This window comes from Aulostomus chinensis, chromosome 12 (genome assembly GCF_037954235.1).
Source record: "Aulostomus chinensis isolate RoL2024-O1b breed Wild chromosome 12, RoL_Achi_v1.0, whole genome shotgun sequence".
Lineage (NCBI taxonomy): Eukaryota > Metazoa > Chordata > Actinopteri > Syngnathiformes > Aulostomidae > Aulostomus > Aulostomus chinensis.
In genome coordinates, this window is record NC_141331.1 from 16,846,196 (window position 1) to 16,874,050 (window position 27,855).

Consider the following 27,855-nt stretch of genomic DNA (forward strand, 5'->3'; position numbering starts at 1 on the left):
GAAAAATAGTAGAGTGTGGGGGAGGGGAACTGGCCCTGAGGCCGGATAGGCAACATGCTCGACTGTATAGCCTGTGATACCCAGTTTACTGCTTACACTAAAATAAAACATCAAGGTAATAATACACTTTAGCGTGTTTTACGAGAGTGTGCCTTTAATGGTACTATTAGTGCAACCGAATGTGTTCATATTTGAGCCGCGCCAGCTCCATTTTGGCTATATACAGTAGCTGCTTCAACGGCTGAGAAACAGCGAGGGCGACGGCATTCAAAGACGCTCACGGCCATAAACGGTTAACCTAATTATTAATTAACGTATATGCTCGATTGTGTTTTCAATTTTCAGGTTTAAGGTCAGTTAGCATCACCCCCACCCCCACCCCTCTCTCTCCTTCTCTCTCTCTCTCTCTCCCCTATTCTCTGAAGTCTCTCTCCCGCTGCCGCTCAGCCCCTGCTGCTGCTGCTGCTGCTGCTGCTGTCTCTTTCACATCCTCAGTGAGGTGAAACTCCCGAGTAGCCCGCAGCCACCACCACAGAAACTCGGGTCTGAATCAACTTTACCCGCTTTATGTATGTCTGGGTGACTTCGCTTTGTTAGCACGCCAGATTAGCCGACAGCGAGCCATAACCAGCGGTCGGGACTTGAGATATGACTGTAAGTAAAATGGGAGGAAAGTCGTTGCTAGCTTGCTGAAGTTGGAGATTCTCCTTGTAGAAGAGGAAGAGGCGGCGGCGGCGGACACCACGAGTTCACTCTCCCAATAAAAGGTAAGCCAGTAAAAGTCGAGCGGCGTGGTTTGCAATGAGATGGCTCCTGTGTTTATGTGTGGATTTTATCGGATAGCATATCGACTTACAAAAATGAGTAGCTATGGCGTTGATCGGGAGGTAGCCGGCATATCTTAGTCCCCCACTGACACCACACGTGTGTTGAATTTCCAGCTTGTTTGTCTTTTAATTACCTCATTTTGTTGTGTTGAGTTGTCTCAACAGCTTTACATAGTGATTAGTTGTGGTCAGTTATTTCCACTCATGTTAGCTGGACTAATTCACTGAATAAAAACAAGTTGTAGAGGTTTCCTTATTTTGTTGACTTTGTTTGATAAATAAATAACACAATGCTAAACCTTACCTTTAACAAATACTGGACTTAGTTGTTGAAGAGGAAACATGAATGATACATATTTATATTGCCATGCAGACTTAGGAAGCACATGAGTGGGGGAGGGGAGAGACATTCAACTGTACTTTACATTGCTATCAGTTATCAAGGAGCTCCTCATTTTTCTATTTAACCACAGTATAGAGTTTCTTAGTGTCCTGATACTATATTGAAATACATCAGAGGTGCCAGTTTATCAAAATAAACCCTGTAGCCAGGGTTCCACATGTTCAGAGCATTGTGAAGCAGCACAGCTCTTTAAATAGACATACTGTTTGACTCATAAAGTCGTTATTTTATATTTCTGTTGTTCTTTTGAGTGATGAGGCATGTACAGACACAGTTCAGATTGGCCTCTGAAGACCATAATAATTTATTATCTCCATTGTGATGAGAGGGATTCCAATATAAGTAACAGCATAGATGTCCTGGATGCTGTGTTAGCCTGATCCTAATTCAGTAGACTAAATATTTAATGCCAAGGGATGTCCTCATTTTCTTGTTGACCTCCTGTTATTTCATCTTCATAATTATAGTCAGTGTTTTTGGTGCTTTAGTCAAAAGGATGCATTGATGAGGATCTTGGAGAGAAAGTACTGACTGAACTCTTGACAATTTGGCTTTGTTTTTTTTTTGTCAGGCAGAAGATATTAATCATAGGCTACACATTGTGGTCATTTATGAAGCATACCAGCATGTTTGGGCGAAGATTTTTTTTTTTCAATATGGTCCCTGAAGCCATAATTTAATGACATTACCCAATAGAGGTGTCACTTTTAATAACTAGTCAGGATTTTCTAAGCTTGTTTTCATACTGGTTCTAGCTTGAATTGATGAGTGACTTCTAATTCTAGATGAACATGAGGACAAACCAGCCATTAGTCAAGGTAATACTCTTATCAGATGAAGCAACCCCACAGTTGTGAACTCAAGACAATGACACTCTCAAAGTTTAAAGTCCAGGTTTAACGTCATTTCGTAAGTGTGTAACTACTGTATTGTTGCATTGTGAATCAGGATGGAAAGTTGGGAAATATTGTAGGGAGGAATTTCATTGGAACGCTGAAAAGTGGGTGTATCCACAGTGTGTCATAACATAATGTTTAGGTGAGGCCCCATCGGTACACTGATGTAAGGGAGAGGGAGACGAAGCCCATTTTATGTGCCATGTAGTTGTCAAGGTGGTCCTGTGTAAAATGCCTTGCTCAAATTCAAATGGGGCCATCACCAATCCAGTTTATTAAATGTGAATACGTTTGAGCAAGTGGGCCTGCAACTATTGTATTTTGGGTAAAGAAAATAAGGCTGGAGGTTGCGAAAAGTGATTTTTACACAGATATTCTGCAATAGTGCCTTACAGTGAGTCCGCTGTTATGACAACTTGCTTGTTTACACATAGCCAAACAACCCTGGCGTAATTTATACAGCAACAGAGTACCTTGCAACAGACTGGCAACATATAATTCAGCAATCCAATGCTGTTACTACCTCCATTGGCAGATTAGAGGCACAACAATCTGTCATGTCATTTTGCTTTGGTTTACTTTGATAAAAACAACATGGCGTAACAACCACGTAGCCCCTGTTTTGCTGGCTACATTCTGCTAAAAGTTGAACATAACAACAACTCAGGTAGATGGTGTGGCCCAGGTGTCCAGGTTGGGCGACTTCCATGTTAGGATTTTCTAACCAGCCACTGCCCAACAGTTCACTTGTTGACCAGTTTTGTGACCTCAGTGGAGTATGTGCAGAGAACCCTAATTGCAGTCTTTATAAAACAGGTTTAGTACCGCCTGTTAAAATAACAATGACATTTTATGATGACCTATTAGCATGTTTAAGACCATTTTACCTTTCCAATTCATGATGTCTAAATATTTTAGTGTCATTGCTGCCTCTCATTGATCTACAAGATGGTCTACCATTTACTAGTGAATATAGGTAGAGTTCTTCAATGCTTGGCTTTACATCATGGATTTCAGTTATTCCCATTTTTGGCTTTTACTTTGGGGTTTCATTAGATGGACACAGTAACCTTTGTACTAATTCATCAGAGGGCATTAACGGATAATGTTGTCCCAGAGATTCTTGTCTCTCCAGTTACTGCTCACTGTTAGGATCTGAGATGAAACCTTGATTGTCTTTGGGTTCTTCGTTCTGGAATAAGCTGATGGCCTATGATACGCATGGAATCATAATGCCCCCATCCAATAGCCTTTAGCTAGTCCTGATTTAGCTCTAAAAAAGATTTCTGATAAGTCATTCAAGTGAAACTAGTGTGAACTTCTGCCTCAAGAACAAAGACGAATGTGACAGCAGCAAATTCCTGATTTATTCTAAAGGACTGTGTGTGAAAAACAGAAATGGATCCTGTGCTAATAAGTAGGGCAAGGAAGTCCCTGAGAAAGCCCATGACTGCCTTCTGCTGCTGTGACGCTCAGTATCGAGCTGTCCAAATATTTCTGTAGCAGTATTTATTTATTATAGACCGTGGGGGGAGGTGGCCATCCTCTCCCTCAGAAAGAGACCTGCAGTGTGCATGGGCTACCAGCCAACTGGCAGACCAGTGGTTACTCTGATATAATGTCCATACAAGTACTTGCTGGTTCAAGGCTGTAATTATTTATTTGGACTGACTCTGGATTTAGGGTGTCTCTGTTTGTTCTATTGTGAACCTGTCTGTTGTGCCTGGACTCTGTCCTTGTGTGTATTCAAATAAAAAGTAGAGCAATGGAGATTGTGGTTACATCATTGTGCTTTATCAACTGTTTCCCCTCCATTGACATTCGAAACTTCAGACATGCTGTCAATGATCTGTGGTTACTTTTAGTTAGTAAATGAAGCTACAGCTCATAATATTCAGCACTTGTTTAAAACACACAACCACAAAAAAATAAAATAAGACATAGAGAAATATCTATAAAATGTTTGCTGATGGATTGAATTTTAGATGCAGCCTCAACCAGCTCAAAGACTTTACTTATTGGATAGACTGGAGGAGAAGGTTCCAGAGGGTGTGGGCCAAAACTGCAAAGGTGCGGCCAGTCACCTTTTATTTAGCAGTTGGAGATGGGACTTGGTAAAAGGCCAAGATTGGAGGATCAGCATGATTTAGAAGTGGAATGAGGAACAAGGAGAATGTAACCAAGGGCACTGTCATAGAGTGCCTTAAATGTAACCGACAGGATCTTGTAGTTTATTCTGAATCATACAGGAAGTCAAAGGAGGGATTCAAGGGCAGGGGTAATGTGGGACCTACGGCAAGATTTAGTAGTAGTGTGGCAGCTTCATTTTGAATCGACTGGAAACGATTTAGAGCAGTTGCACTGAGGCACATGTAGAGGAATTTAGAGGGGGGGGGGGGGCAAAGGTGTGAAATGTAGTTTGAAACCGGAAGAAGAAAAATCATCCGATTTTTGCTAATTTTTTTTTCAGCTTATGAAAAGCGGCTGGACAAACTGGGTAACACTCCAGTCAAAAGACTATTCAAGGTTAATTAAGTTGTCTTAAGGGGCGGCTCAGCAATCATGGAGGGAGGACAGCTGATTCAGGTTCAGGATCTTTGTATCTTTGGCATAGCAGTTATTGACGTATTTTGAAAGTGGCTTAAAATCTGATGCAGAGGAATCATCTTGTATAATGAGAAAATTTGGCCCAAAGACTTAGCAAACCAAAGTGTTTGCAGATGTGACTCCCAGGAGCATTTAAACTGCCTGTGTTAGTTAAGCTCAGTCAATAGACATAAACCCTTTCAATGACTGCTTTTGTCTAGATGAGGTTATTTACCTGGAAGGGGTAACCAGCAAATTTAGTGTGTGCATCTGTATACCTTTATTCAACCACCCTTTCCCACTTGACACTCTTGAAACAATAAAATGCCATAACACTCAACATCCATCAAGGCATGTAAAAGATATTAAGTTTTAGTAAAAATCAATGATCTAATATGGCTGCCACAGGAAGTTAGAAATAACTGCAAAATATGTTCAAGATCAAGCTTAGGCAAGACTAGAACAGTTCTGGAGTTACACTGAGGACACGGCTGCCATCTCAGCAGGCAATCTCCACCTCAGGTCTCTAGGGCAAGAGCCTGTGCACCTGACTAACCCCAGAGCAAGTTGACATGTTGCTATAGAGAACAGGATTCTGACATCAGTAATCTAAGGCATTGTGGGACTTGAGGATACAGAGATGATTTGAAATCATCGTGGAGGAAAGGGATGGCAGTTGTGAACCCGAGAATCAGTAACATTGACTCAGAGAATCAACATTGTGTGCCTCAGAGCTTATCATTTCCTCTCTATTATGCTGGCATGTTTTTCTGATGGTTTCTTTCATACTGAAACTACATTGTGTTACTGCACTTGGTTTGGATACCTTGCACAGTTTAACTGGTAAGGCACCTTTTTTTTCCCCTGTAATTCATTTCCTAGGATCACAAATGCAACTAAAACGTCCAAACTTCTGAGTGGTACACGTGTTTTATTAGTTTCAACCATGATTATTTGTGTATAGCACAACACAAAATAAAAGCAATCCCTACTCATCTGTTACACTCATCTACTCTGGCGTGATGAAGCAGCCTTCCGAGCCGGGCTGAAGGCAGCGACTGTTCGACTCCTGGTCGAGTCAACAGTGGGCCTGGCTGACCTGTCAATCAAAGCAAGGATTGTAAACAATATGATTGGATTCATGACAAGCTGATGATGATAACACTAATAGTGGTGGATACAAAATGCCGTTAACAGCAGCCAAGGCCACAACACACTCGTATCCAAAAACAAATTAAACATTAAGCTAATTAATTAGCTTAGCATGAAGTTCACGGCATGTCATAGTCATCCTCAGGGCTGATTGCAGGACCGCTGCTAGCACTACGAGCTAATGTTGCTCATGGAGACATAGCTTTGAGGCTAGCTTTCCAAAAGCTTCAACGAGTTAGGTTTTGGCCGCTTTTGATTCGCCATATCTGCTGTCTCTTGAAACAGCTGCAGGGTGTGACGTGATCACGCTTTCACGGTGTGTTGCATTAAAGACAAATCAGAAAGTCTCACTCAGTCTCACAGCCACCGTGATGCATTCTAAATTTGATACTGTCAGATCTACATGAATCGGTACTCTGTAGAACTGATGTGACCTGGTACCCAACCCTATGCTGTAACATGACCCTGCATACTCTTAGATAATAACACTTAAATAATAACAAATTGTCTCCTTTATTATAGAAATGATGTTCTGTCAGTGCGACCAGTCACATCATGAGGAATAGAGATCATTTATTCATCGATCCAGTGTGACTAAATCTTCACGCCCATGATTTTAAATCTAAACTGAAATGACATGTATGCAATAAACATTTTCATGGAAGCATTTTAATGAATGGACAGCTGTCTTGTGTGCACCTACTCAGTGATATAAAAAAGAATTGCACTCTGAAGAAGGACAAGCAGAGATTTTACTCTGAGCTCAAGGTGACTCGATGTGTAATATTTGAATATGAGGATATAAAGTAAGAGACAAGGGATAGCATTTTTTTCAGGGTTGATACAGATTTTTAGAAATCAAGGAGACTGATGTCTGCTATTTGGACACTGGAAGAAAAACACAGTTGCTGTGAAAATTTCACATTGGCACAAGGTCCGAAACAGAATTTAGTCGATAACCTTTTAAGCATATCTTTATTTTTAACAGAACTTTGAACATCAGTAGAGAGGATTGTGATGTTAATTGTCTGTTGCATTGTAGCCCTCTATTAGAGGTTAATGTGTATCGTCGCCTTCTTAAAATATTCACCAAAGTCATTTTTTCAAGTTTTTCAGAAAACACAAAAAACTGGAGACAAAAAATCATAAGGAGGTGATTTAGGCAACAAAATAAAATTGTAAAAAAAACAACTATTTCAAGAAGGTGACGATATGATGTGTAACCAGTTGGATGGTGCTGTGGGCGGGACATTGCTTGAGACTGGTGAGAGAATGGTGCTTCAGACAGATGTGGTTACAGCAGAGGCAAAGCACTGAATCTTCAAATGTATTTATTTTATCAGTTAATAGGTTAAAAAAAAAACACGGATTATCGCGACATTTCCTAGGTAAACGACCCTGCAGTACGCACAGATATTTATGGGTTCCGGCTCTGATCAGCACTGTTGGTTGGTCATTTGTTGCCAACTTTGGATGCTTGTAATCTCTGACCCACAAATGGGAAATGGTCGGTACTCCACTATCAGCTTTACTGCTACATTTGATCATTTCTGACACAAATTCAACTTGTCGGTATTCAAGCTGCTACGCTCTAACATCGTTCAGTCAGCGTTGAGATGAAAAATAGCCTGGAGTAAAAAATAAAACAGAAACAGCGTCATTATTCACCAGGCTGCTTTTACTACAAGTACCGAAGATTGTAAACAGTCCCAAGATACTACATTCCGTCACTTCTCTCTGGCCTAGTGACTGTGACGTTGAATGTTACGCGCCAGAAAAAAACGACCGTCACAGCCCAGCACAGGTTGACATCAGATCGTTGGGTTGGTGTGTCAGGACTCTGAGTGCAGGAATGTGAAATCAGCCTCTTAGTCTAAAACCCTGCAAAGAGTTTGGCTCTACTGATCCCAAACAATTAATGCTTGTGCAGTATTTGACACCTGGTGCCCAAGAGGGAGCAGAGAGATATCGGTGGTAAGTCAAAGGTGTTGATTAGGAGAATAAAGGCGTTTTTGTTCACTCAGGCTGTATAACTAATCAATTTAAAAAGTTATACTGCAGGCATGCCTTGATGGCCCCCTGGTTAAGATATATGACAAATTATTGCAGAGAGGTTCCATTTCCCTAGCTGCCAGTTGTTGTATGCACTCCTTTTCTCTCACCTCATTGCTTGTCACTTCTGTTCTTATATTAAAAGGCATAAAATACCATTATTTTTATTCTGAAACCTTCATCAGTGACCGTCTTCAGAGCAAGGGTTTCTCAAATTGCGATTATTTTGACTATTATTGCAATTGCAGTATGATTCACAATTTTAGGAGGAATCATCATTCACATTTGAATGAAATGGATTTTTGCAGGGATACCTAACAAAGATGTTTTCAATCTGCAGAATAGCATTTGCAGGCAGCGCCACAATACTTCATTTAGAATTATATTTAGACGCAAATTTGGCCTTTAGTAAATATAGCATCTCCCGCCATTTCGATATAATATGATCTTAATAAAATTCTGATTTTGTTTAGCCCCATTAAGTAAATTCCATGTCACATGAATTTTGTCACTAAGCACTTATTAGACTGCCTGTTGTATGTGTGCAAATTAAAGACCCTCCTTTAATTCCAATTATCTCACATTCGGTTTTCAGAATCTTTTTATTGAATTCTCATTTATTCATCCATGTAGCCAGAATATTGGCAGCTATTGTTTGTCTGTTTCTTATTGTGGTTGTGCACAAGATTTTCTTTTTGTTTTGTTTTGCATCATTTACCTCCGTTGCATCATGAGGGGGAAAATTTTTGAGGTGATCTGTTATGATCTCATCAGCAACTTAGAATTGCTCTTTCAGTTTATCCACCTGCTTAATTTTCTTTGCAGGGGGCCACATTTGTGCACAAAATGTTGTTTTTTGGGGGGGAGGGTTTTCCATTTGCAGATACCCTTCTTTGTGCTATCAAGACTGCTAACATGGAGCCGCTTTTACACAGTGCTTCTGTAAAAAAAAAAAAAAGCACTCTGAGCTTGAATGGGGGAACAGATCGTTGCACATCGATATATTTTTAAAAAGGACCACCAGAATGATGGAACAACCCATCCAGCATACTGATGCCGTGGAGGTGACACATCACACATCTGTTGTGAAACATCGGGATGCAACATAAATTCACTTGCTGTGTTGCCATTTCGTCGGCCTTGTTTGGTTCTGTGTAAACTAACTGAGTGGGATGACGGTGGACTCATTTTCTTTTGCCGAATATCTATGTAAAAGTGTCTTTTGTTGGAAGGTGAGGGCAGTGCAAGGCGTGGCTAAACAATTAATGCACTGTATCAAGTGCTTTGTGGGGGGGGGGGGGGTGATATATGCATCGTATCAAGGTGCAATATAACAGCCTGTCTGTTCGATTGTGTATAATTACAGAAACGGCCAGCTAAACGTAGTCGTCATACGCTCTATGTTCTGTCTTTAGCAGTGCCCCGTGTTTTATATTTGTCAGGATAATATTTGAAATTCTAAATTGTAGCAGGGTCTGTACACTCCCTATGTGTTACAAGGAAAAATGAGAAACGTTTACTCCACATGTACTGTCAGACTATAAAGAGACATCTTTTGGATGCTGTGTTAGCATGGAACAATATAAACACCAGGTAAAGAAACAGTGGAGGGTTGGCTCAAAATGAAGATCAGTATTTCAGCTCACTTGTTTGCCTTGGCTGTTTGACCCTGAAGTCAGATTGAAGGAAAGCTTGAGGAGTGTGGGGGTTGTTTAGGGTGGCATGAGCAGCTGTTGACAGAGAACCAAGATCTTCTGGTCACCATAGCAACACTTGTATTGCCCACACTGGTGTGTCACTCTGTTTAGCTTATTTGTGCAATCCGCATGTTGCTGAAAAAAGAATCCCTTGGCAGAGGCTTTTATGATGACAATTGCCATCTCAAGGACACTTTACTTCGTCCTTTTTGTTGAATGTGGAAACGTATATTTATTTTATCCATGTCTGCAATTATTAAATGTTTATTTTTTTTTCCCTTGCTCAGAGAAATCATGTCTACAACAAACCTTGTAGGACAAACCATGAGTTTCTATAAAGATGAAAGGGTTTCCACTTCCTGCTTGTGGTCATATCAACACTGCCAGTAAATTGAGCAATATTTTCATCGGTGCTGCTTTTGATGAAAGGTAGATTATTTGTGTTCTCTTACAGATTCGGTAATACGTACGTCATGCAACTTGCAGTTTGCAAAGCCCATGATATTATGCTACAGTGGCCAATCTTTGAGCCTGTCTGACATTAGAAACCTGAATTACTATTAATAATTAAGGGTTAAAATGAAGCAGTTAACTGTCTGGTATATTTTAATACAGTGATATGGGTACAAGGTTGGAGTGCTGACTAAGACATTGTGTATTGTCTTAAGTCGTAGTAGCAAATGGCATTTAAAATGTCCGAGCCTGGTTTGCATGCTTCATTTTCCTGACAAGCATGAGGGGGAAAGAGATGTGCTGTATTTATGCGTGCAGCGCTGAGCATCAGAGGAGCTTTGTGTCCCGCAATCTCCTCTGCACAAAGTATATTCTTGCCACCCACCCCCATACAGTCATATACACATACAGGCCCTACAGAAATGGTTCTTTGTGTGCGTACATGCAGACAATGGTATCAGGTTATTTGAAGAAACAAGAGTAAGACAGGGAATCAGACAATGGGTTGACATGCCCTGTAATAACCTGCTTACTCCAGATGTAGCTGGCCAGTAATGAGATTTAGTCCTTACTCAGTGACAAATAATTAAGTAGGGTTGGGACAATATGTCCTGACGTGATATCTATACACTAGCATCAAATAAAGGTATTTGTATTAAAACTTCTGTTATAAACAGATTCCCCCATTTTGACATGTTGTTCATTGTGTGTGTATTGAAGAGACATCGAGCTAAGAATATTCACTTTGTTGTAAAAATTTGCTTTTTCTGTTGTCAGATTCTGTGAAACTGACACCACAGGTTAATACTTTTTTGCCTTTTCCAGTTGTTTTTCAATTATTTTGCACTTTTAGTTACTCAGATAATCTGATGTATCTTACAGGAAATGTCTTGCACGATATTGACTATTGCAGAATGGCCATATCTGTGCTCTCTCTCTCATACTGTAGTTACCGTGGGCCAACGATTGTGATAGTGTTGTATAATGAGTTACACTGTGATTCCTACAGTACCAATACTTTAAAGCATGACTGCACAAAAAGTAGATTATTTCTGCAACAAATACCATTATGACAGAAAACTGTTCAGCTATTTACATGGACTCCATTAATCCGACTATTGATTATATTCTAAATAAGGAGATATTTTGATTAAGGTGCTTACATCCGTTTCTTACAGAACATTGCATTGATATTCCTTTTTACGTGCTGCACGTTGATATCCGTAGATGCCTCGCCCACTTTTCATCGTGTGTTTTATATTGCAATTTCCTTACAAAGTTGATATTGAAACTATATCATCACGATGACTCTGGTATGTTATGGTATAAGTGTTTTTGTTTTTTTTGCTACAATGCAAAATATACGTGCTTCAAACTGAGGTTTTGTGTTGTCAAGCAGTTTGGCTGCCGTATGTGTCACAAAATGCTCCTCAGTAGAAAAGTCAGTAGAACTCCATAGCGTGATTACGGTGTGTACATCACTCTTTAATTGTGTACCTAAGCTCGGAGTGTTGTTTTGATAGGGTTTCTGTTGAAATATTGCCATCCATGTCACCGTAGTCATTGATCCATTTCTGATGTCATGTCGCCCTTGTGTAGGGATGCACTGTGAGGTATGCGGAGTACAACAGTGTCTTGCATTTTGATTATGAAATTTTAAAAATGTAATCCACAATCACATCTTTGAGGAAATGAAGAAGAAGGACAGGGGTGTGTGTTGAGCACCTGTTTAGTTTAAGCGAGTGAGTAGGCGGTCATGGAGCACAGAGAGCGGCGCCGAGAGGGAGAACAACCAAACATATGTGTGTCATATCGGGAGGTGTCCATACAGTAAATGCTGGCTGTTTGCTTGCAGATCTTCATACATCAGTCACGGTGAATTGTTACACCCTTATCATAAGTATGTTGTAGCCAGCATGTTCGCCATATGCCCAGAACAAAATTGGCTTGAAAAAAAACCTAATTAATGTAATTGGTGTGGGGAAGTTGGCTTATAAAATGTAAAACAAGCATGATGTGTGACAAAACATAGACATACACCACAGATGCAACATGCTGGGCTCCTAAACTCCTAATGCCTCACATTAATACCTATAGCCACCGTAATGTATGTCTAATTTAGGCTCATTTTTTATTGCTCAGCCTGTAAAAACGTTCAGCTGGGTTACTTACCCTTTTTGAGGCGCAACACACTGCAAGCAGCTTTTGGGTATTATCTGTGTGACAGAATTGACCATGATCAACCCTCACACAATACAGAGTCAATAGAAAACAGTGTAGGGGGAGTTAAAAGCGCTCCTGACGTTCGGGCGGTCCCCTTTACACAGATGTGTGTTCGTCTCTGTGACTACCTCCACTGCCAGCTTACGGCAGAACATTCTGTCCCCCCATTCCATCACCCTGCATTTTATGCAGAATGAGGCACAATAACAACGCAATATTTCCATCTTGAGCAGACTGTTTAAAAAGGGGCTGCTGAAACACCAAGCCAGCACTCTGGAAGCTGTTTCGGAAAGGCTCTGCTGTTGGCGAGGGAAAATATTTTAGTCTGGAGAGAGCACTGAAGTGGAGAGAAAAACATGTGTTTACATTGTCCAATGTAAAAAAAAAAAAAAAAGGAAAAAAAGAGGAAACACCCCAGGAGTTCTCCTCTGTGAGCAATGTAAGATTGCTGATGCTGTTCGGTTTCTACAGTGAATATCAAATGACACCGATAGGCAAGCGGGAGTTGTCACTTTTATTTGATGCTAATCGGTTCTGCATGTGGATAGATCTCGGGTCTTGATGCTCCCAAGTAGTAAGCTTTCATGATGAATCCCTTCAGTGATCCTTGTTGTCTGTCACCATCCCCCATTTATTCCCCAGGGACAACAATAAGCCCATGCTTGCTGGCGGTGCATGTGAATGTGCAGTTATTTATCAGAGGGGAAAATGCACAACTAAGACTCAACATTGCCGCAGATTTATCAAGGAGAATGTCAAAGGTTTGGATCATGTTTGCAAGAATTGTAGTGTTTGTGTTGTAGCACCACTAAATTCTCCACAAATGTGTCACCTTGAGTATCTAGTTCATTGTTAAACTACTGAAAAGGCCAGTAGATTACGGCTACTGGTTCCAGGGGTGGCCAGGCATGTGCTATAGAGAATCAATAATCTGTAGGTTTCCAGCTGATCATCTCAGCAGGTAATTTTGTTATTCCTCACTGCTTAGAGGAGTGTTAATCAGTGGGTAGTTTGCTGACCTACATTGGCTGTCGCTAAGTGACTCATTGAGAGAGGCAGGCAGAAGTTTGTCATGTCAAAGCAGGAAAAGCATAGACAAAACTAAAGAATGGTGCCTGTATCCAGTCTGATTTTTCCAAATTCATGATCCTGGTATCGTGCATGGTGGTAAACCAGTGTGGCTTCTTTGGACATTTGAATGGAACTGAGCTCTCTTCCTCAATGTTCCACCTGTGTTTTTCCTGCCATAAGTCAAAATGTCTGCTCTGAAAAGGGTCTATAATGTGCAAATGGTTGTTGTGATTACCTGTGTGAGGATCATTATTTATCACCCAGATCCCATCCTTCTCTTTCCTTCCCCTCCCCCACTCTCTCTCTTTCTCACTCTCTCACTCACTCCCCTCCCCCCTCAAGACTGCAGCCCAACCAGAAGCTTCAAAGGCGGGTTTTACTCAGCAGAGCAGTTCAAGAGAAAATGGCTGCTGTTTCCAGGTCTTGTTTGCACATCTGTCAGGAGGTGACTGTTCAGGAGAAAATGGGGTCCCTGGTATGCTGGTTTTCAGCAGCATTCTTTTCTAAAGCCTGCATGTGCTGGAGAGAGCTGGTTGTTTCCTTCTCATTTCTCCGTTATTTTTGCATTCAGATGTTTTCAGTTGGAAAAGCATTTTATTTTATTTCAGTGATTTTACACAGCATGACTAATTAAGAGTATTCTTTAAGGAGATACTGGTGTTGGCGTGTAGCTGAAATACATCAAATAATGTTTTGATAGTAGTGCATGTTATTGTTCTAGTCAAATCATTTTGATTCACATGATCTTTGTCTTCATACAATCCAGTGGAATGTAGATATTGTTTTGGACATGTTTGTGCCCGCATCCATCAACTGCGATTGGAGTCCATTTTCTGTTCCGAGCCTAAGAAAATGAGCATTTACAGCGCACGTGAAGTGTACAGCTTCATTCTCACTGCGCAAACGCATTTTCACTGGAAATAGTTGCCACTTTTTCTTTAGTCACGTAATATCCCTGTAAAAAAGAACCCGTCATTATGGTATTTTGTTGGAGACGCAAACACTGGCGTAATACTGCTGTAGGGTGTGAGTTTATACAGAATTTCGGAGGTTGTGTGGTTCCAGATGTGTAAACACACCCATGTCTGTGTTTTTTGCATAAGCTGTTCCATTTCAGCTTTTCCTTTTACACCAATGTTGATTCAGCGCTGTTACTTGGTCCGCTGCTAGCTCAGAGGTAGAAACTTCTGTTTCCCCCATTTCTTTTTGATGTGCCTTTATACAGATGATGATGCATAACAATCGTTTAATACTCCTTCCTTCAAAAGGGAGGTTAGTAAAACTTCTAAAACGCCATGTTTTTTTACATTTTTTTTGTTACGGACTAGTATATCTGTTATTGTTCTGTTTGGGGACAGAAATCCCCCGAAAAAGCATCTTTATATCAATTGTTGGACCGACATAGTTGTGTGTACCTATAGAACCAAAGATATGAGTTTTCTTAATGATTCTACTCTTTCGGAGGACACGCTCCACACATGCGCCTCAGACCATCACCCACAGGGTTCCGTGCTCTCGTGTAACAGACTGAATAACAATAGTGGTGCATAACCGGGACTTCAGTGACCTCTATGAGTGAGGGGGATATAATGTATATCGTTCACATTTGACTACCAAAATTTTGCTTTTGTATGTGAGAAGCCAAACATGTAAATTAACACTAGCAAGGTGATACGTAATGCTTTGCCTCACATCAGATATTTAGGGATAATTATCACAGTTGATCAGTTCAAAGTAATGTGAATTCTTAAAACACCCGTATTAGAAGCAAGGTGTGACTGTGAGGACAGCTGGAAATGGAAACTCTAGAAAAGGAAGGTTGGAAAAACATCCCAATGTGGATTAATTTGTTATGAATTAAAAACAATTACAACTTCTGTATTCTCTAGTTTAGGTTAGCTAACTTTACTCAGAGCTCACACCATGAACATTTCTTTACATGTTAGCTGTATTTCTCTTAGTGAATTTTAATGAACATTATGAAGTATCACATGGTGGAAAGGGCAGGATTTGAAAAAGCATCCTAAATTTGGCACGCATTGTCCAAAGCCCCTTTCCTAGTGGCCAAAAACCTGCTAACGCCACATTGTCTGCAGTGGGAACAAGTTCAATCAACATTCATTCCTGGCTCAAGTAAGCCTGTAGTAGTAATGCTTCGGCTCCAATTAGCAGTAATATGACCACAAATCCTGAGTGAAGACAGTATTTTTCCTCCACCTTCATAAGGACGTGAAGCCAGTTTACCTGAGTTTACAAAACCCATGATTACGTGGCTACGTGCAGTTGGAGAGGGGTATTATTTTGTCTTTTTTCACATAAATTAATGAGCTTAACAGAGCTGAAAACAACTTTTTCCCTGCAGCTAGCACTTATCCGATGTTCTAATAGAAACTGTGTTTGGAATGCGCATGCAGAGAGGATATTCTGAGCTGAGGGTGACTTCAGACATGTACCCCACAACAGGAGACTGTCCATGTCAGACCAGTGAGGAGGTGGCATTGCACTTTCTTGAATGTGTCTGAATTCTAATGTTGTAAAAGTTCCCAAATCCAGTCCCACACTTTGATTGTAAATGACCCTTGTTCTTCATCCTGGGAAGTTTGTATTTGCTCCAGACAAATAAAAGAAACGTCATGAACACACCCATTCACTCTGCTTATTCAGACAATGACCTGCTTTGTTCACATGTGGGCCTTGGCTGTCTGTATGTTTCAGTCCACTTAATGTCTGGTCCGACCGCCTCTGACGTTACTGATCAGCTCCTCCTGGTAGCGCCACTCCTCACCTCAGAGTGGAGAAACCACAGAGAACCCTTCCAGAGCATGTAGGCTTGTAGGCTGGTCTTCTGGAAGGTGCATGGTTGTGTCAGAAGAGGCTGGGGGGTGTTATAATGAATGTTGGTATCATGAGCCCATCTGATAGCTTCTGCCCTACTCTCGTGGGACTCCCCCCCCCCCCCCCCCCCCCCCCAGGCTTCCTGTGAATTATGTTTTCATTTGTTTGGTATGTAGTTGTAGCAGTCATGGGAACAGTGGCCCCCTTTCTTTGATGTGGCAAGTCGCTCCAAGACTCATGTAAGCTAATTAGCTAAAGAGAAGCGTGGCAGTGGTCAATTCAGGGCACAGTGGCCGAGGTATTAGAGCCTGGTGTTCTGTTCTCAAGCAGAAGAGAGCAGAGAGACTCTATGAATGTGATCTGTTTGTTCATGTAAATAAAAGGAATTGATGAGATACTGAAGTGAAACCAGCATATGTAACAATACTTGTGCAACTTCCCAAGGTCTAATCATATTTCTGTGAGACACTCTTCTGCTTTTTGCAGGACACTTTTACTCCAGTTACTGACTTAATAGCAAAGAAAACTTCACACTGACTGCACCATTTATAGGTACAATAAAGGTAGACTCCATCTGAAAGAATATACCAAGTGGACAGAGTGAATAATTCATCTTGAGTAACATGTTCAACCCCTCGGGCTGTATGCCCACTGGTAATTGGGACAACACTATTCTCTGTGTATTTTGCTCGATCTCTCTTGTTGCTATGTTACCAAAAGGGAACTTGAGTGGGCCTGGACAGTGTTTGGAATGAAAGTTGGATGACCATACAGCCTTCATACTTTCTCCAATCTTTATTTTCTCTTGTATCTGTCTTTTTATTTCCCAGTGGGAGTGAAAAGGACGTAGTTATACACAATGGCATAACTGCGTCTCAGGTTGCAGTAGGTTTCTTTTGTTTAACACTCTTTTCCTCTTGATTTTCCTACCCAATTTTTATCACCATTCTCTTTCTGATATTGGGGTATTTTTACATTGTGTGTGTTCTTAACGAGTCAATAAGCAATGTTTTCCCATAAGTGCAACATTATTGCTGCGTCCATGAGGACAAAAACTAAATTGCCTGTTTTCCCTGCAGTTCTATTCAAACCTGAGGCAATCTCAGTTGAAATGTTAACACAACACCTCTATTTTTGAAAAGAACTCAGAGGGTGAAGGTGATGTTTGCTGCTATGACTAATTGGCCTCTTGCTCTCTTTTGTAATTTACTAGGTGGGCCGCATACTGGCATTTATTCTTTTTACATCCTCATCAGGGCTGTTTCCATCGATGCGGTTAGTCGGGTCAGAAATGGGTAGCACCAGTCACTTCTTTGTGGAAGCCAAATGTATGTAGACACTCCCATTAGGGCAGAGAAGAGAGTGGAAATACTTAGCTTGAGTACTAGACATGCATTCATAGGTGAAATGACCCCGTCACTGATGTAGTCATAGGAATGAATCATGCAGCAAAGACGAGAGTGAACACGTACTAACCGAGGCTGTAAGACAGGGCTGTGCTGCCTTTGATTAAAATATGTTGGCACATGACGGCTTCACTTGGCAGAGATGAGAGGGATTTGTATCTATTTTTGCAAAGTTATAATTTGTTAGAATGCCATATGTTGAGACCACAGTTCTAAATATTAACCTCACTCTCCATGTTTGTGTCTATCTGCAGGAGTGAGCCCAGCCTTCCAACAGACCTCCTACATTTCTTTGGGCTAAAATGAGTATTACCAGTGACGAAGTGAACTTCTTGGTCTACAGATACCTCCAAGAATCAGGTTTGACTCACAAAGATTGGCTCAACACCCTCATTCTAAAAATAGATCACTCTACTTGGGATGAATACTTGATTTGCTGATACTTTGGGAGCAGTTACAGTATCACACTTTGTTTTTGCTAACTATCCACATCCTTTTTGATTGTATCTAGAAAATGCAATTGTCATGCATAAACCCCCCTCTCCAGCCTCAGTGCATATGGTGCCATTTTTGAGTAATTCATGGACAAACATTTCATGCTCACTTATAGTGAGACGGTTCTTCCTCAGTCTATGGTGGATGAAAATAAGCAGGGCGTTCATCCATCTTTCGCCTTTATTTTTAGATGTCAGTATAAAATTTCTCTTCCCATAGGATGTGGATTCATTATGAAATTCTAGCCTCTGTTGTTTATTAGTCTTTATTCAGACCTCTTTAGAAGATAAATACATTCTTTTGTAAGCTCTCAGACATTCACGTTCTGATTATACCCTTAAATGTCATCCTTGTTCAGTCGTTGTTTTTTTCAGTAACTGTAAGCGTTGTGTGAATCAGCCAGGATCCTCTTCTAGATGTGTGTGTGTGTGTGTGTGTGTGCATCTTGTGCTTGGCGCTCCCCCTTAATGAATGTGCGTTGTATTTCAGGTTTTTCTCACTCAGCATTCACCTTTGGCATCGAGAGCCACATCAGCCAGTCTAACATCAATGGAACACTAGTGCCCCCTGCAGCCCTCATCTCCATCCTGCAGAAAGGGCTTCAGTATGTCGAGGCAGAAATCAGCATCAACGAGGTGAGACCCCCCCCCCCCCCCCCCGACACACAGACTGTTGATGACGCCTCACTCGTGGGTCTCTATGACAACAAACCAGGTTCCCTGCAGATGCTCTTCACAAGTTCAGTCATCCTTATACTAGAGAAATTAAGAAAACCCGTCTTATGCTCACTATTGCTCATTAGTGTCAGATGACTCCAGACATGTTTTCAAACCCATAGTTTATTTGCTGTGATCCAAATCACTTGATGAGTTGGTAAACTTTGAGCATTTGCTGCTGGGTTTGGTTTGTTTTCGTATGGACGAACATCCAAGTGAACCAAAATTCATCACAACAAACAGCATGATAATGTTCTCTTGTATTATTGAACTTACCAACAGGAAGAAGATTCTGTTGATGTTTTAGACTAAGACGTATTGAGTCTTTTTTTCACTTAAAACTACTGTTTTCTCCAATAAAAACTACTACAGTATAGGTCTATTTTTTTTAAAAAATTCACACATAGTTCCAGAAGCCATGCAGGAGTTAGGTCAGACTGAAGTTGGTTCACACCTGAAACAAGAGTACCTGAGCTTGTTTATGTCCAAAACAACCGGGCCGAGACCACCTTCACTCAAGGATCTCGGTCCATTTGTTTGGTAAGTTCAGTTTCTGCATTCACATCTGCCCAAACGAGGAAACCGAACCACAGCTTGACTAAACCCAACTACAGGTAGAAGTGAAAGTACCAGAGATATCAGATCAGGAATTGGGGTTGATACTGAATTTATCCACATATTGGCTGAAATAATACACAGAATGGATATTGGAATGAAGAACCAATCCAGATTGTATTCCAAAGATTGCGCTGAACCATGAAACTGCTGATCGGTTCTCTGTTAGCTCTTTAACAACAAGGGCTGTGTTTTGTTTTGTTTTTTTACAGCCTCATGATACATAATGTGAACAATAATAATAATACAAAAGAAAAAAAAGCTGTGGTTTCTAGGAGGCACTCTAAAAAACTTTCGTTCGTGATGTGTTACTGTTACCCTGACAGGATGGTACAGTCTTCGATGGTCGGCCGATTGAGTCGCTGTCACTAATTGACGCAGTAATGCCAGATGTAGTGCAGACGCGGCAGCAGGCCTTCCGCGACAAGTTAGCCCAGCAGCAGGCCGCCTGCGCCATGGCAGCTTCGACCTCTGGAAACCAGTCCACTGCACCAAAGAACGGTGAAGCTACTGTCAACGGGGAGGAGAATGGCACTCACAACATGAGTAAGTTAATGTTCTGGTTGTCTAACAGCTTCAGCTGGTAACATTGATGCATAAAGCACAGTATCACTTGCATTTTTCTCTCAATAACCCATTTTCCCAGCAGGCATTCTGACTTGTTAAATATAACACAGGTGCAAACATTACAGATGACCCAATCCCTTCAATTATCCTTGGAAGCCTTGACTCTAGCTTTCTGCTTTAATGTGTTAAAATATCTCCCACGAACATTTCATTTCATTTAATTTTACCGCCAAGAGTCAGATCTGTGTGGATGAGCGGAGAGGCGCTTTCTCTTCTGGTTTGGCTTTGTGCTGCTACAGGGTCTGTGTCCTCAAGATGATTTTTAGGTCTGAAAACCCCATGACCTCAATTTCAAAGCGCTAACTCATCTATTGCTGCTGGGGTTACAGAATCTGCCTGCAAGCCCTTTCACTTTCCTTCATTGTGTCAATTCTAACAGATTAGAAATGTGACTTCGCCCCGAGACACCTGACATCAGGACAGATGTGTCGACTTCTCTCCATGCTCCTCGTTCCAAATGTTGTGGTCATGGAAATCCGTCTTTGTTAAACAGTAAATAAGTGGGTTGTCATTCACCACTAGCGTCTCCTCCACCATTGTTTTAATACTGGAAGTCACACCTCTTTTTGGTTTTGATTGGTCAGTTTGAGAGAGGCGGTGCAGTGGCGAGGTGTGAAATAAGATCAACAACTTTCAGCAGAGACACAAGTGCAGCTGTGCACCGAGGGACACTAAAGACTTTTAGTGCTGTCAAAGTTGACCTTCATAGAATCTGGAAAGGGAATTAGGCTGCACTACATCTACCAATTTTTACCAACCATTTTTTTTCCTTGAGATGACTCAGATTGATGATAATTATACACCCAGAAATGGCAGCCATGCTAAGTGTCACGCACTATCATTAGCAGCTCCGGCGGATCACAAGAAAAAGCTAATAAGAGTGAACGTTTGTGTCATCGTTTCCTGTTGGAGTTTAATTTCAGGTGTCAGTAGCAGCGGGATGGGCTGGGTGTGACTGAGTTCTCTCCAGACAGTTTTACAGAGCTTCAGCAACACTGTTGTAACAATAACAGAAGATCGAACCAAGATAGTGATGCCATCTCAGTAGGTGATGTGTGGGCCCTGCAGTTAGCGTTGTCGTGTACAACACAATAACACACGTGACTTAACATACAGCTGTGACTATCTCCACTGCTGGCTCTATACCTCCTAGCCTTTGTATTTTATACCGATGGTGAGGTGGAATATATTCCCGCTGTGAAAAAGGAAAAAGGGGCTGATGACACAGGAATGATGTTAAATTGTAGCAAAGCCCTGAATGCACATGAAGCTTTCCCATGCTTTTAAGGCTAAATCCTTTACCATGACTTTGGTCTCATTATTAAGTGATGTCTGCTCAAGTGGGTCAGTATTTTAGGACTGAGCTGGGTAAAAATAGCAGTTGAATAGTGCAACAAAAAACATTGATTTCCTTAGTTCCCTTTACGTTTGGCAGCATTAATCCAAAGCCGATCCACCACCAGTGTATGTATGATACTCCAAAGCTACTCTTAAGTGTGGGCATAGCTTTGTGAAATGTGGTTTGATGCATGTTTTTGTGTGTGTGTGTGTGTGTGTGCTCCCACTCTTCTCAGATAACCATTGCGAGCCCATGGAGATGGATGTGGATGTGGAGATACCAGCCAGTAAAGCCACAGTTCTGCGAGGCCACGAGTCTGAAGTGTTCATCTGTGCCTGGAACCCCGTCAGTGATCTGCTGGCCTCAGGGTGAGTCTGAAACAGATCCAGTTTCATCCAGGATGACTCATACCGTATTATATGCCGGCTTTGGCTTTTAATTTGTAAAATATATGATTTCACAAGAAGAATTACAGCTGATATTTTATATCCCAACAATCTTCTTACCCCCCTCCCACTTTCCTGCTTTGTTGGTATTCTCTTCAGCTCGGGGGACTCCACCGCCAGGATCTGGAACCTCAATGAGAATAATAACTCCAACTCCACCCAGCTGGTGCTGCGCCACTGTATCAGAGAAGGTGGCCAGGATGTCCCCAGCAACAAAGACGTCACCTCACTAGACTGGAATGTAGGTTCCAGATCATGTGGCAAACAGACTGTGCAGCTGAGGACACTTGAGTAACTATTCCATCTTCTCATCCAACAGAGCGACGGGACGCTGCTGGCAACAGGCTCATATGATGGTTTCGCCAGGATATGGACAAAGGATGGTACGTCCTCTATTAGTGGGGCTCTGTGCTGTTTCGGCTCTTTTTAGTTTCACCCTATTGTTGTAATGAGTGATGCAAGGATCTTCTCTAAGAGAACTGCACGTTGCTCTTACCTATCAGGAAATCTGGCAAGCACCTTGGGGCAGCACAAAGGGCCCATATTTGCACTCAAGTGGAACAAGAAGGGGAACTCTATTCTCAGTGCTGGTGTAGATAAGGTATTTAGTGACATACTTCCATCAATAAATCTCCTCTCCTCCATTTCGTGTATACTGGGACAGCTTCCAGTTAAATGGTCTGACTGGAGCAGTGCACGTGTACCCAATAAATGTTTGACGATGCACATGGAAGTTATATCTGATGTTCCATATAACCTCAATTTTCCAGACGACAATCATTTGGGATGCGCACACAGGAGAGGCCAAGCAGCAGTTCCCTTTCCATTCTGGTAAAACATGTTCTCTGTATCTTAAGAGCATAAGAGTCTGATCACTGGGCTAAATACCAAGAACACAAAGGGTTTCCTGTTCATTTGTGGTTGTCGTTTCAAATCCCCCACAGCTCCAGCACTGGACGTCGACTGGCAGAACAACACCACCTTTGCCTCCTGCAGCACAGACATGTGCATCCACGTATGTCGCCTCGGCAGTGACCGGCCCCTCAAGACCTTCCAGGGACACACGGTAAAACTGCTCGTTCGCGTTTTGCTCCTCTGACCTGCTCCTCTTATTAACTCTCTCCTTATTAACACATATTGTGTTTTGTAGAATGAAGTTAATGCCATTAAGTGGGATCCGTCGGGTATGCTGCTGGCCTCCTGCTCAGATGACATGACCTTAAAGGTAAGACGCACATTCAGGCTCACATTTCCTCACTCAGGGTCTGACCTGGTCTTAGCTTGCTGAGCTGTACCTAAACTAGTCTGATGCGATTATCCTAGTGTATAGATGTGGATGTGTCATGTGATCCATCCATCCCTCCATCTTTCATTTTGTAACGTCCCTTTCATAATGAAAGCAAAACCAACCAATACAAATTTGGCCCCAAAAACAATAATCTGTTTTAACAAACAGTGAGTGAGTGACTTACAGGGCAAAAACTAGCAGCAATTATGATCAACATTACTTGTATACCTGCATGATTTTGTCATGGAGTTCAGTCACTCACTGTACGTTGGGAATCCAAGTATGGCCGATTATTGTCATAAGTCGAATAAAGGGAGTTTTATCGGGATCGCCACTAAGCTGCTAAGTTATGTCAACTGAACCGTTGACGAATGCACGAGCCAGTCAAACAAACTTGGCTTTGGGGACAAAAAAAGCGCTTGTGGATGACACAGATCTCCCAGCTTGAGTAGGCCTTTGGGTGTCTAGTGGGATGTTAAAGCTAACACAGCCAGTGGTGTCTGTATTTACTTCTGTTACCTTGCTACAGATATGGAGTATGAAGCAGGAAACCTGTGTCCATGACCTCCAGGCTCATAGTAAAGAGATCTATACCATCAAGTGGAGCCCCACAGGTCCGGGCACCAGCAACCCCAACTCCAACATTATGCTCGCCAGGTGGGACGTCGCTCACACGCAGCTAGCATTCAGGACCACAGCCACCCACACTGATCAGTTTAATGAGAAAATGTGAAGTTTTATGTGTACTTGTTACTGCAGTGAATGAGAAGGGGACACTTGTCATTGCCTGACATTGAGAGGAAACAGTATTTTAGGCAAAATCCCAGAGCTAGTAATTGTCAGTGGCCCAGAGCCTCACACCCTGACCCAGATGTGCATACATGTGTAAATGTTCTAGTTCAAATACCACAGGAATTTACAGCCATTACTGATAGCCCAGTACGTGTGCCTGTAATTCACATTGCAAGTAAAACTGTCTTTTTCAGCACTGCTTCCAAGGACCTTCATAATCTTAAGTAAATGCCACTGTTGAGCTGTGCGTGTGCAACTTTAATTTCCTTCAGCTTTGCTCCTTCCTCAGTATCCGAATGAGCTTGCTTTCTGTTGCCAAGGGAACCCAGAGGAGATTAGTGGTGATGCCCAGCCAGTATAATACCTGCACTCACCTGACCGGTTACGACACTCAGGCTGTCCACAGAGATAACCTTTAGAGCCCGTTTCAAAAAGGACGCACACTAGAGTCGACAACAAGGGTTCTCACAAGCCGCTGCTAGTTAATTTAATCTTAGCTGATGATGAGTGAGCAAATGATGATTCAGGTGTGACGTACCCGTCTAATATGCATTGTATTTGCACATTGTAGAGACAAGATGCCTAAATTATTTTGGTTCACTGTAGCAACACCCTGTAACAACAACAACAAAAAAAACAAGTCTCTAAGTTGTCTGTTTTGCATGGAGGTGGTTTTTCATTCTTCTAACCCTACAGAAAGAGTTTTGGTGTCTAATCTAAACCAAAGCTGATATTTTACTGGTGAAGCCTTGTTACCGTTTGACAGAACCAACAATCACACATTGATCATATTAACATGGCACCAATTAATTCAAAAAACAAGATTTTCACACATGGAAAATTGATTGTTTGGTAAAACAATCTGTGTATCTTTGTGATACACAGCAAGGAAACAGGAGTTCCCCACCACAGTTGGAACATGTGGAACCATTGCTGTATCTTCCTGATTTTTAGGACTTTCTTATAAGAAGGATTGCTGAAGAACTGAATAGAAACCTGCAGTTGTGCTTTCATGACCATGTTGCATTTTTTCCCTTCCCAACAGCGCATCTTTTGACTCGACAGTGCGACTGTGGGATGTGGAGCGAGGCGTTTGCATTCACACACTGACAAAGCACCAGGAACCTGTCTACAGTGTGGCCTTCAGCCCAGACGGCAAGCACCTTGCTAGCGGCTCCTTCGATAAATGTGTCCATATCTGGAACACAACGGTACGTATCTCTTTTGGCTATACAGCAGAAGACTAAGGGCTGCTGTGGTTGCCTGAAGTAGACTGACTCTGCGGTTCCTTTGGCTTGTGCTGTGGTTTCAGACTGGAGCGTTGGTGCACAGCTACAGGGGCACCGGCGGTATTTTTGAAGTGTGCTGGAACAGCACCGGGGATAAAGTTGGTGCCAGTGCGTCAGACGGCTCGGTGAGTGGTTGTTCTACATGTGCAGCTGAAGTGTGTGTGAACTTTCCTATTAAAATGTGTGAAAGATCTCATGAGCGTGTTGGCTCAAACATGTCAGTAACCCTAGCCAATCCTTCACTCTCCAGGTATGCGTTCTCGATCTCCGAAAATAGCTGTCTTCAGTGGCGAATACTGGAATGTGCAGCAGATTGCCTTCTTCTAACATCCGCAAACACACTCTCATTGCTCAAGAAGGGTTGTAAGGTGGAACGAAGCCCTCACTGGAGCTAAACCAGATGACTGCAGCAGCTACTGAGGAGCAAACACCAAACTGAAATCAGTGCGTCCTACAAGTCTGCAGATGTGTGTTTATGATATGCCTGTTTGAGACTTAATGGAAGCCAGTGAAGACATCCCCCAAAACTGGACTCAATCCAACTCCTTCGGTGCATCCATCTTTTACAAGGTTTCTAATGAGGAAGTGCTGTGATCCCCTCCGGGCCGTCGGTCCAGCTGTTATCGCTTTGTAAGGATGGATGAAATGTTTTTTCTGTTTTGTTTTGTTTTTTTGTTTGTTTAGTTGTTGTTTTTTTTTGGGGGGGGGGGGGGAGTGTTATTGAGACACATGAGAAAGGGTGACAAATTATGAAAGAAGGGTTTTTAGAATTCCTCTGAGTAAATGTTACTGAATGTCCAAATGAACTAACTGGAGACATGCTAAAAGTAACATCAGAACACGGAGCACTGGCGTTGACAGGGTGCTTCACCTCTCCTCAGTGGAGAATAGTTTCAAGAGTACTTCTTGCATTTTTTTGTGCGTGTGTGTGTGTGCGTGTGTGTGCGCGCGTGTGTGTCTGTTTTCCACAGAAGGACTCTTGAAAGATGTGCGACAAAGTTATTCTTAGGTAACAACAAATGGAAATCCTGCCAAGAGATACTCCTAAACTGGCCTGCTCAATCCACTCAAAGATTAGAAAAACATGGACAAAATGTGAAGAAGTGTGGTTTACAAAGAGAATTTTCTCCCTTTTTTTGGATGTAAATTTAAAGAATGTAAAGATATGTAAATTAGATTAATACACAGACTTATATACTGTGTATATGTTTATATACAGTATACCTTATTGATGTCATGTAGAGGCTCATTAATGGCTAGAGCTGTCACGTCTTTACCCAGAATCCATGATGAGACCTCTTTTTAAATCGTTTTTTTTTTTTTTTTTAATGTTTGTTTCCAGTAAGGCACAAATGGCATTGAGATGGATGTGTCAAGCTGATCACTGAGAAGCATGAAAGTGCAGATCATGAACCTGCTTTCACGAGAGGGAACGGTCATCGGTCACCTGCTTGGGCTGCTGCTCATCTTGTTTGTTGAAGGGGATGAATAAATCCTTATCCCTGAAAACGATCTCGCCGCGGATCCGAGCGGCAGGAAAACAACTACAACATGATTAGCATTACCCTGGTATTAGTTTTGGTTTTGTTTGGGTTTTGTTTTCTGTTTTTTTCGTTTGGCACTTTCCCGCCGATCAATCTACTGAAAATGTGGATCCTTTCTAATGCTACCAGCCGATCAGATGTGCATGGACAGCGCGCGTCCCTCTGCTCACAGGGATCTCAAGTAAAAGACAGTATTTTCAGACCTTCAACATGTCACCACGTTGAATTTGCCCTCTTCTTCCTGGTTCTTTCCCTTTCAGCCAATTTCTGCTAAAGCAATGTGAAGTGCACTTTTTTGTCATAGTGGGTTCAGCATATGTTAAGATTTTGCTGAAAGTGAAAGACCGACGTTTTAATTTTTATCCTTTTTTTTTCCTTCCTCCCTCGCGCTTTTTTTTTTTTTTTTTTTTTTTTTTAAACATGTCACAATTGGATGTTAATGTGTGGTACATTGTTTTCTGACTTTTTCAGAGTCATTATTGTCTGTGTCAGACTGAGAATTGGGCTGTGGGTTGGTGGCCAATGTGGATTTAAGTGCTGTGACAGCTACTATCTCTCTCGCACCCTGATCCAGGGTGTGGTCACCTGTTTCCAAGACAAAACATCCAAGTCATTCAGTGTCTCAAATAAATCACTCTATTTTGATATCAGAAAACACGTTGGCAATCGTGGTTTTTGTTCTGTGGGAGTGATGAAGAAGGTTCCCTCATGGTATAAAGTCTTAGATTTGATCACCTGAAATTTAGGCCCTAAAGTTTCATCTACAAGGTGTCTCTCAGTCTTAAATATGACTTTGAGAAGTCCCTGATTGACTCATTTGTAGGACTCTGAAGTTATTTATTTCTATGTAAAGTGTGACTCCTATTTGACACTTCCACTGTATCACAATCATGCCTGAGGGAAATGTCTGGGGCTGCAAAGAAAGCACTATGGTTAAAAACTGTCAGCGTGATATGGTCATTACTACAGGATTAACTAGTCATTGCTACAAGACTTGGTTGTAGTTAGTACTAGTAGTAGTTGTAGTAATACTACCTGATGACATGAGAGCTCAGAATTTGTTACTGTATTGTTAAAATGGAGCTCAGGTTGTTACTACATAA

At 41.7% G+C, this 27,855-nt stretch overlaps 1 protein-coding gene across 3 annotated transcripts; it reads left to right on the forward strand.

Annotated features, from left to right (window-relative positions):
- Window positions 1–27,700, forward strand: tbl1x (transducin beta like 1 X-linked). Of its 3 annotated transcripts, none has more exons than XR_015118744.1 (16): window positions 1–767; window positions 17,856–17,961; window positions 18,586–18,731; window positions 19,754–19,973; window positions 21,629–21,761; window positions 21,939–22,080; window positions 22,159–22,222; window positions 22,343–22,440; window positions 22,610–22,670; window positions 22,784–22,905; window positions 22,990–23,064; window positions 23,657–23,784; window positions 24,965–25,130; window positions 25,232–25,333; window positions 25,459–25,838; window positions 26,551–27,700. XR_015118744.1 is itself a non-coding variant. In XM_086220530.1 (16 exons), exons 3-16 carry the CDS (start codon window positions 17,904–17,906, stop codon window positions 25,483–25,485), a joined length of 1,542 nt encoding a protein of 513 aa, XP_086076656.1. In that variant the 5' UTR covers window positions 13–115; window positions 426–767; window positions 17,856–17,903; the 3' UTR covers window positions 25,486–27,695. The 3 variants fall into 3 exon arrangements, 2 of the variants coding, with proteins under 2 accessions (XP_086076655.1, XP_086076656.1); XM_086220530.1 differs by having other exon boundaries at window positions 13–115; window positions 426–767; window positions 25,459–27,695; XM_086220529.1 differs by having other exon boundaries at window positions 25,459–27,695.
- Window positions 27,701–27,855: the final 155 nt, after the last annotated feature.